This window comes from Poecilia latipinna, unplaced genomic scaffold (assembly GCF_001443285.1).
Source record: "Poecilia latipinna isolate Pla-1442-1.1 unplaced genomic scaffold, P_latipinna-1.0 Scaffold4051, whole genome shotgun sequence".
Taxonomy (NCBI): domain Eukaryota; kingdom Metazoa; phylum Chordata; class Actinopteri; order Cyprinodontiformes; family Poeciliidae; genus Poecilia; species Poecilia latipinna.
In genome coordinates, this window is record NW_015116667.1 from 20,619 (window position 1) to 31,533 (window position 10,915).

The following is a 10,915-nucleotide window of genomic DNA, read 5'->3' on the forward strand; positions in this document are numbered from 1 at the left end:
AGAGATGTGTAATGACACTCTGTCAATCAGTCAAACTGATGTCCTCATCGATCATTCACTCAAATAACCTTCTCCTATTGGATTATTTTCACCCCTCGCTCCCTGAGATAAAGATTATTCATGACAGACTGAACCTGAGTCGAGTTTTAAGACTTTGTTTTCGCAGCCAAAGTGCCTCGTCGGTCAGGACTCGCATCTCAGTCTTTGGCATTCTCTCTCATCAAACTTAAACTTCAGCTGAGTCCTTTGAACGCTGTGAAAAGTCGTCCATCCAAATACAATCGGCAAATCTAAAGCACGGTAGCAAACAGGGTTTTTTTTTTTCTTTCTACGACAGCTCACATCTGAGGACAGATCGGTAGAGTTACAAAAAACGGTTCTGCGTGAATAAAATCAAGCATCGCCGTGCTAACTCTTCCTCTTCTGTAATAAGAGACCTTCCTCTGAGAGATGACACATGTCCGAGGCTTTAGTGCGTCACTGACTGCAGCCTTGTCACTGACCCCTGAAGGGAAATGATAATCCTTCTGGCAGCTGAATACATTTCAGCAGCGCTGTGAAAGACTGCAATCCTGTGCTATTATCAAGATCAAGTGTCAAGCTTGAGATGTAAGGAATTTTTTTGCAAAAGCAAGGCATGCCATTTCCTTACAAGTCCTGAATGTGTTCTGTCAGTGTGTGTGGGTGTAAATAATGATGATTTTGCTCCAGTCTGGTTAGAGAGGAGGTGCTGGCGGGTATTTTATCGCTGAACCGATGGGTATAAATTAACTTGTGACGGGACAACCAGATGTCTGGACTCTCTTTCCATGAAGCAGATGTACAAGAAACAAAAGGGGGTAAGAATTCTCTGATTTAAAACAAAACCTGCTAGAAATGTACGAATGATTAAGAATGGAATACAAAACAATATACATACATAAATACATCTCAAAAGAGCAGAATACTTTGTTAAAGTTTAATATTTTTACTCACTTATTTCAAAAAGTGAAACTCGTTCATCATAGAAATTTATATTCAGAGAGAGTTAAGAGAAAGAAACAAAGGAAAAAGTTAATCAGTAAAAATAGATATAACTGCAGCCTAGAGAGGATTGTCAAGCAAAATCAAGAATTTTTTAGGACTTTACAAGGAGTGGACTGAAAGTGGAGTTAGTGCATCCTACACATGGGCAACAAGATTGTTGCTCAGTGATCCAAAACCCTCTTTTCAGCGAAGGTTAAGGTTTGAATTTTATTTGGACATCAAGGTCTCACATAGTGGAAGAAGCGCAAAGAGGTAAAGAATCTGCTTTGTGTAAAATGTCACTGTCATGCAGTTATGATTTCAGGTGCCGTGTCGTCTGCTGGCGTTGATCAGCTGTGTTTTCTGAAGTCAGCAATCGACGCATCAATCTGCCAGAAGATTTCTGAGCACTTCATGCTTCTTCCAGCTGACGAGCTTGGCTGAGATGCTGATTTCATTTTCAGGACTTGGCATTTGCCAACACAGCCAAAGGCAGTAAAAAGCCGGTTCAACAACCTTGGTGTTACTCGGCTTGATTGGCCGGTAACCTGATCTGACCTGAACCTAAAGAGAATCGATCAGTTTTTGTCAAGAGGTAGATGAGAAACGGCAGACAGAAGGATGCACATTACCTTGAAGCCAGTATCAAAGCAACCTGGGCTTCCATTACGCCTCAACGATGCTGCAGACTGGTTGTTTCCATGCAGTAATTCATGCAATAGCAGCCATAGCCAGGGATAAAGCTCGCAGGAGTAAACATAGATTGCAGAAGCTTGACAGTTCTGTTTAAAATATATATATATATTTTTGTCAATTAAATGCAACGGCCTAAATTTTAGCTACACTGAATTTACGGTTTTCCTTATCCGTAAGATCTAAAAATAAATAAATAAAATATGTACTCAAAGTGCAATAATATAGGAATGACTAAATTAGATGTGTGCTATTTCAGCGGCCAAACAAAACCTAAAGAGCAGCAGCTCTTATTAACTCTTTGCAGAGTAACCGGTTTTATTGTTCATCTCATAATCTTTAGGTCTGGCTAAAAAAAAATTTCTTCATATCAACATGTCACAAGATGAGATTGGATTGTAGTGAAGCAAAATATGAAGAAAGACGTGCTGTTAGAGTCAGATCAGGAAGATAAAGGTCCAGTAAAACAGGCCCTCTGCATTATCTCCATGTCAAATGAGCATTCCCTTGAGACAGCACGTCGAGCCGAGTCATATTTGCATATTTGTGGTATTACTAAATCAAACAAAGCTTTTTACGATCTTGTGGTTTGCTGCTGTATTTATTCCACTGACATTTTGATTTCTTTTCACAGGTTCCTAGCCAGCTTCCCAGACTCTACCGGATGTGCCAGACGAGGGACGAAAACCTAATTTAAGACGGAGAGTGAAGCTACCCAGAGGCATTCACAATGTCGTTCAAGCTTACAAAAAGACCGAGCAGCAAAAAGAAAAGTATGTTTATTGAACATTCGTTTGTCCTGCATGTTGCAGTTAAGAAAATCAGGTGGTATAATACTCTGAGCAAACTGCATGCCCCAAATATTCATACGTTTCAGCTAGCCATCAAATTGTGATCATGAATCGGCCTTATTGTGGTTTGTTTAGTGATTTTAAGTCTCACTGTGAAATAGACAACCAGCTGTAATGTTATGGGAAAGTTTACCATCAAAATTGATTTTAATCATTGCCTAAAATATTTTTATCAACAATTATGTGGTTAAAAGTTATAAGTGTGCAAAGCCAAAGACATTCATCAACTTAAAAGACAACCCACAGCAATGGCGTCTGAACTCCATCTCCATTTCATGCCACAGAAATGCAAGTGGCACTGTTACATTTCGCAACATTGACTCACTAAATAAAAAAAAGGTCACTTATTAGATGGGTCTAAAAGTCAAACCATAAATCTTCCTGTTAAGGCCGTAATTCCTGAACCTCATGTATTGTGACATTGCATTACAAAATTAGCAGCACAAACATTTCTGGGTTGCAGTCTCTATGAATTGAGCCAGTATTTTTACAGTTGCATTAATCAAGTTTAAATTGATTGATGCATTATTTACGCCAATAAAGATAAACGGATAAATGTTGGATCACTTTTGCCACACTAATAACAGTTAGCATATACACTTTGCCTGGCCGAAGCTAACAGCATCCCAAGGTAGCTAAAGATAAGCCATCAGGAAATACAAGTCGGAGCCATAACTCCACTCCATAGTGCCGAGTTAAAGTGAGAAATACCAAAAGGCTTCCAAGAAATTGTGCACTAAAGTATCTCTTGAATAGTTGTTAAAATCCCAATTTCGTGACTGCTTTTTTTTCCAACATGAGAAATTCATTCATTCACCTGAACAGACCAATATAGTCATGTTTAACTTCAAATATCTGTTATTCTAGTCTTTTTTAACGTTTAGCTAACATTTGGGACACTTTTTTAAACAGAATTCAAATGTCTGAATGTGTCGTCCTGCTGAAATATTTATGTTATCATATCTCTGTATGATCATGTCTGTTACACTTCATAAGGGACACGAGTTTAAAATCTAGGAATGTGTCTTTTTCAGTCTAAAAAACTGGCAAGTAGGAAGCTTTGTATGGCTGACACAAGCTGCAGGGAAAGTGGATTATTAATCCTACAACTCTGTGTCTCTGCTTTCTTCAAATGTCAGCCTCCAGAGTAAACAGTGTGGTCGGTTATTTTAATTGCCTTTACCACAAGAACGTTAGGGATGCTGTGTGAGATTTTATCTTGGGAATACTGTTGAGCCCATTAGGAACAGCAGAGAAGTATTTACTAGAGGCTGACCGTTTCCTCCAGTTTCCCCCGGTGCCTGAAAACAGCGAGTTCTTACAGACAAGGAGGAGTATACTTGGATAGGATCACAGTATTATTGATTGTTTGAACGTAATTTCACATCAATGAACATTGGTTCAATAATGGCAACAAAGAACAGTTTTAGAGAACTGGTTTTTCATTCTGTTGTGTTGCAGAGATGATGGTGCAAGTTCTGTCACAACAGTTTTCTAAGTTTTACGTCTCACTAGAAATGTCTAGTTCTCGGAAAACCCTCGTTCCGAGAATTCTAGAAATGAAGAATTAGGTCACCCATCGATCGATCGGTTTTGAAATTGTCACATATTGACTTATGTTCTCTAAAATCCAGCGATCCACTTCATTTCATTAACCTTGAGAGACAGGCGCATGAAAAGACTTGTGTTCGGCAGTGTAACTCCAAGTAACAGAGCATCAAAGTTTGAAAGTAGCATCTGAACCGCTTTCATTTTCTGAATTAAAATTCCTTTAAACTGCAGACACACTAGCAAAGGTGTTTGATATAATCCATCACAACATCTTATGGCAGAAATAGGAGATGACATAAAACCTTAGGCAGGGTGAAAACGGAGATTAAGAGCTGACTGCAGTAAACTACTCAGTTGTGGTTGTAAATGTCACAATGTGTGGATATTTAGGATTGGAATATGATGTTTTTTGTCACATATGCTATTAATATAAAATAGCAACATGAATTCAGTCTATTGCTATGTTGAAAATCAAAATATGCCCAATTTAAATCAGTAGAGTTCTTTTAAAATATGTTATTCAACATTTTTCTATTCATTATTAAAACATATGTTTAAATCTACAAATTACAATTGCAATTTAAAATACATTTTTACATCCTTGAACAATTTTTTTTGTTGTTGTTTTTGTTTTTTGTCATTAGGACCTCTGAAGGACAATGCCCAGGCAGAGATTCTACATAAGCTTGGCCTCGAGGCCTACAGCACTAGACAACTTGATTCTGCATCAGTGTTAAATACCAACACATGGACTCTGGAGGACAAACAGCCTGTAGAACTCAGAAATCTTCCAGATGCTTTCCTCAGACGCCTCTGGCTGCTCAGTGAAGATGCCCGGAGCACTTGTTGCCAGACTCAGCTTGACCCTTTCAATGAGGATGGCAAACTACCGGAGGAAAAACTCAGCAGTTCTGAAGAAAACACCACAAGTGCTATCAACCCCCTTGATCTGGTCACATCTGTCTTTATATCTGCAGACACGTTTCTGCAGCAGGAGATAACTGTGCGCATGGTGCAGTGCAAGTTTGCTGTGCCTTTGGTCCTACCAAACGCTGATCCAGAGAAACCCAGTCAGTTCCTTCTCTGGCCGTCGAGAGGTGTTTTGAGCCAATGGAGATCTCACTCTCTGGTTACGAATGGGAGAGTACAAAAAGGCAACTTGGCAAGTACACCTCTGCCAATTATTTCGTGTATAAAACTTGGCCGTTGCAGTGTGTCTAAGTCACAAGTGCTTAACTATGTTCTGAATGGACCTAAATCAAGCAAAAACACATTCATACATAAGGGCATGGATGGAGGGCAAGTTCCCAGAAGACTCTCTAATGGCCTTGTGGAGACTGGATGGTATCTACCCACTGGAGATATTGACAGAGATATTTACCAAGCCCCTTTTGTCATCTCTAATTTACGAGGTGACGCCAGCAACCACGAGAGATGTATCAAACTTTTATGTCAAACATCATCGGCTGTTATAATTTTCTGTGGCGACTTTAAGGAGAAAGAGAAACAACTCCTCGAATCTTGCAAAGCCATGGCAAGTAAGCTCATCCTAATCGACGTCTACGGCACAGAAGGAGACGGGAACACAACTATGGGATATGGTGGACAGAGCCTTCAGGAATGTTTATGGCTTCCCAAAGAGTCTGGGCTTCCAGGGAGCGCTTTGAACGAGGAGGAAGTGGCAAACAACCTTTGTGAAATCCTTAAAACTTGGGTACCAGACAGTCTGAAGCCCGTTACACTTGAGGCAGCATCAAAATTAGCATTGGATATTGGCCTAAATGTGGATGAAGGCCCGGTCTGCAAAAAAGCAATGGCCACCGTGGAGGAAGTATTGAAGGGTTTAGATGAGGGATCAGTTGAATTTCAGCAGAAACAACTCCCTTTGCAGGGGCATTTGTGGCACAAACTGGCAACGCTAGATAAGGAGGAAAGCAAACATAGAAAATCAGAAAAAGAAACTGAACTCCAACTTCAAGAAGAAAAGAAAGACATCTTGGCAGAGTTAAAAAGGTACAAAATGACCCCAGCTATGAAGATTTTTATAGATTCTCTCCTCGCAAAGGATAAAATTCAGAGGACTTATTTCCTTACTTGGCTCAAATTGAGGCTTCAGCTACAACAAAGCGAAAAACTGAACAGTTTCCCAGAGTCACAGACAGAAAAAACAGAACAACTGGAAAACGTTGGACGTGAAGCCGATAGTGTAGACAGTGACAGTTTCTGTACAGATTCTGAAGAGGAAACTGAAGAACAGCCAGTAAACAATGAAGGATCAGACATTGTTCAGTGCTGCAAAACAACACAAGAGGAGGAGCAACATTTGCAAAATACAGAAAACACCACTGAACTTTTGGAGTCCACACCAGACTTATCACGTTCTAACGAGGAAGAATTGTACCTTGAAGATCCATGTGAAGATGCAAAAGCCTTGCATTCACAGCTTCTTGAGTCAAAAACATACAATCTAGGCGTTGAACACTTTTTCCGTGAAATGGGGCTGATTTTTGAGCTCACACATATGAGTGGAAGTCAGAACTTGCTGCGTTTGCCCAGACTTGCAGCAGATCTTCTCCTCCATGGGGTTCCACTGGAACTAATGGACGGAGATGCATCAAACATCCCCATATGCTGGCTGGGCTCCATCTTTGCAGAGCTCAGCCGCTCCCTACGTCAAGAGAAGTTGAGGACCAGAGTGCTGACAATCCTTGGCAATCATCACGCTAGGAATGCCTTGGTTCTGTCTGGCCTGTTTGGTGTTAAACTCCAAGAGGGATGGGAAAGAACAAACAAAGGGGTATATATGGCTGTTCTGAGTCTCCCTGATGATCACAGAAAAGACTTAGATTGCGATCTTCTGTTGTTAATCGATGTGGAAGGCCTTGGTTTAGCTTCAGAAGAAATTGAAATGGATACGTTAATTCACGACAATATGATGGCCACGGTCGCAATAGGATTAAGTGATGTTTTACTCCAGAACATTTCTCCTCATGCTGGCAAAGAGTTTGCGACAATATTTAAGGTCATGGTCAGTTCTCTCCTCCGTGCCAAAGAATGCGGCGCATTTCCTATTTGCAGTCTCCTGGTTCAGGATGAGGGCTTAGATGCCATATTACAGGCTTCCCAGTTGAGGCATATTTGCAAGATGCTACAGACTGAAGACAAAGGAAATGTCATCAATCACCATGCGTTAAATACAAGCAGCACCACATTTGTGAAAGGACCTTGGCCCAATATGTCTCTCTCTGAAATAGTTGACAAACAATACACAAATGACGTGTTAAAGCTTAAGGAAACCCTATTTGGAGCTCTGAAGAGATGTTCAACCAAGTCTGAAGAGTCAGATTTCATTGGACGGTTGTCTAAGGTGTGGGACGCAGTAAAAAGTGATTCATTTTCCATTAGTCTGCAGAACATCAACGTGGCTTTAGTGTTTTCTTTGCTCTGCACAGAGTTTTCCCAATGGGAAGATGGTCTTGTGGAAAGCATGGAGAGCTGGTTGATGAAGGCGACAGCAAAAATCATTGCCACAAAGGCTTTGGACGGTACTGCTCAAGATGCCCTTTTGAGCGAGTTGAAGAAAGAAGCGCAGGAGGAAGTCAAGTCAGGAGTACACAAACTCAAATCAAAAGCAGAAAGCTATGTGAAGTCAGAAGAAAATCTCAAAATGAACTCTGAAACATTCATGCCTGTGCTTCTAAGCAACATGAGCCAACTTCAGGAAAGAGTAACTGAGGAGGTCATGCAAAAGTTGGAGACAATCAGTGAGTCACACTGCTCTTTGTCTCAGATTGAAAAACTTGAAGCATCACTGGAAAGAGAGCAAGAGTTCAAGTTAGTTGCACTGGAGGAGACAAGCAAGTCCACCAATATTCTTCTTCAAGATCATGAACTGGAAGAGGAGTTTGAGAGTGTGTGGAAGAAGATGTTGTCCAGTTTTGACTTCAGACCTTCAGAAAGTGATGACATTAGTTCACGTGTGGCAGAGGTGCTGAGGCAGAATCTAATCAGTCGTGGCCTCCAGAAGCACCTGGAAAAACTCGATGTCCTAGGCCAAAAGCACACTTCCGGTTTCCAAGTGTGCGATGAACATTTTGGATATCGCAGCAGGTTGAAACGCATGCTTGAAGACAACAACAAGCAGCAAAAATTAGAAGCTCAAAAGGTAGCGAACAAAATCATAGAGGAATACAACAAGTTTAGTGCAAATAAATGCAGCTTGGCGGCAGATTTCTGTGAAAGCTACATCACCGAGCTGTTAGAAATGATTGAAAATGGTTTAAAAGAAAAATCATTGGAAATCCGATCAGCTTTCGAAGTCGATTTAAAAATACATCTGTGTAATGCAGCGTGTCAAGATTTCCAAAAATTACGTGACCGCTTTGGCAAGGACAAAGAACTCCTGACATATATATCTGAAGCCAAGAATAAGTACGCAGCAGAGTTCATTTACCAGTTTAGGAAACGGGACCAGTGCCAGAGGGTGGCCCAAGCATTCATATCCACGGTCATCAAACCATTAGTGTTAGCGTACATCAATCAGCCACTGGGGATACATATAGCAAAGGACATTGAGGATAAAGCTAAGCAGTATCAGTCTCCACGTGCCTTCCACCAAAGCATACTGGAAGATCTGATTGATGAGGATTGCTTTGAAAGCTTTGTACAATATTTGTTGTTCTATGAAGACTACAGACTAACAAAGATTCATGACACAGTGGTCGCTCACTTGGCTGACACAACCAGCCTCAGTAAATTCAAGCAACAAAGACTTGGAGAAGTTGTAGGGAAGATTGCAGCAGCTGTAAGTCAAACAACAGAAGGCACAAGTGGAGTGCTCAGCGACACAAAGCCACTGCTGGAGAGAGTCTGTCTCATTTTAGAGAAAGACGCAAACATTAACGTCAAGGAGGAGTCTCTAAACAGTCCCCTCTTTAGCATCACAACAGACTGGGATCGCTTTGTTAAGTGTTTAATAGAGTTACTTGCCACAATGCGCTTAGGTCTCAGTCAGGAGTTCAGCCAAAATGTGGACAAACTCGAGGTTCTCCGTGATCTTCCAGTTCTGCCACAGGACCACCTTCTCCAAACAGTGAGAGGCTGTGACAAAAGATGCCCTCTATGCAAGGCCCCTTGTGACGAAGAAGAGCTTGACCATGAGATGCACAGCTCCCTGCTTCATCGACCCAAAGGCACACTGCCTCATGACATCTGCTCTCCATTTCATCTCAGTAGCTCAGAAACCAGCAAGGACTCATACGGCGAATTCATGATGTGTAAAAATCTTCCTTTGCAAGATACGAAGTGGAGCGATGTTTCTGATGACCCCAACAGCCAAAAGGCCAGCAATTATTGGAGGTATCATCTGTGTTTACTGTTCATGAGGTTTACAATAGCATTGAGATGACTCTTTAAAAATATATTCAACAAAAGTACAGTTTCCAACCACTTATCAAATCTGAAATAAGGATTCTGTTCTTGAATCTACAGGTACGTGTTGGTGAGGTTTAATGAGAAGTTTGCAGCAGAATACAAGCAAGAGCTTGCAAAGTTTCCAGAGGATTGGATGAAGATCACAAAAGAGGAGGCCTTGGATGGCTTGAAAGAAGTCTTTGGCAAAAAAGAGTGAAACTAAAATGGGGCATTTATTTTTACTCAGTTTTTATTGTCATATATTTGACTACGTAGTTTGAAATAAGACAAATTTTGTTGATGATTTTGTCTAAAACCTGATTATATGTAAACTTTTTTCATTATTTTTATATTTCAAATTTTGTTTTGTGCTTTTTTTATTGTCACTACGACAAAATGGCAAAATATTCCACCAAGACTGGAAAAATAACTTAATTTAACAGCCATAAAATTTCCGAAGATAGTGAAATTATGTTAAATAATAAATTTGTTAGGCTGCTGCTGATTTTTTATTTTCTTTTTAGTGTGTTATCTGATACATGAAGAAAAAAGCATATAAAAAGAAACTCAACTTGACTAAAATCACAAATTACAAAATATTTTTGTATCCATTACCTCCATACTTTATCTTAGATTTGAAGTCAGCAATTTTTTTAACTTTTGTCCTTTTTATATTGTTTCTATTTCATTTCCTATCGCTTAATCTTATGTTTTTCCATTGTTGAATATATTTTAATGAAAATATGCATTTTTTTCTCAGTGTAGTTTTGTTTTAGTTGTGACAAGTGTTTTTGATCAGCATGACCCTGTGAAACTATTACTGTAAGTAATTATTGATATCTGTATTAACATTTTATCTGTTTCCTTTAGATTTTTTTATGTTCTCTATTTCTAACTTTTTTTAATGTATGTTGTGCTCTATATCATAATCGCTCTCTCAGTATCACTCTCTTAATCCATGTAAAACCTGTCCAAAGAATGAAACTATCCTTTCTCAATGAACAAATTCAAACACATGTGATGACAGGGAGATTTAATTTATTTCCTTCAGGTTTTTTAAATCAAAACTAATCATGTTTAATTAAGCTTTACACAAGACAATGGGAAACAGTAATTAATGTGATCAAGAATTGATCTTCTAATTAATCACACTACAATCTACTTACTATTAAAAAGACAAGGACGCAAAATTCCCAATAGGGAAAATGTGTAGAGTAGGAAAACTGAAGATCAAATTTGGACTGTAATTTCTTCACCATTTTACAGAGAAATTTTACAATCCAGAACTTGGAGTTCTGATACCTAAGGAAAATATCGGCATGGCAACTGTAGTTATGACCCGATGGTCACCTGACCTAACAGCACAAGCAAGCAAAACAGCGAATATGACTGCATCTTGATCA

The 10,915-nt window shown here is 39.6% G+C and overlaps 1 protein-coding gene across 1 annotated transcript; it reads left to right on the top strand.

Moving 5' to 3' along the window:
* The first annotated feature begins 713 nt into the window (after positions 1 to 713).
* Positions 714 to 10,381, top strand: gvin1l2 (GTPase, very large interferon inducible 1-like 2). The gene is made up of 4 exons (XM_015025301.1): positions 714 to 839; positions 2,333 to 2,471; positions 4,745 to 9,458; positions 9,591 to 10,381. Exons 2-4 carry the CDS (start codon positions 2,429 to 2,431, stop codon positions 9,727 to 9,729), a joined length of 4,896 nt encoding a protein of 1,631 aa, XP_014880787.1. The 5' UTR covers positions 714 to 839; positions 2,333 to 2,428; the 3' UTR covers positions 9,730 to 10,381.
* Positions 10,382 to 10,915: the final 534 nt, after the last annotated feature.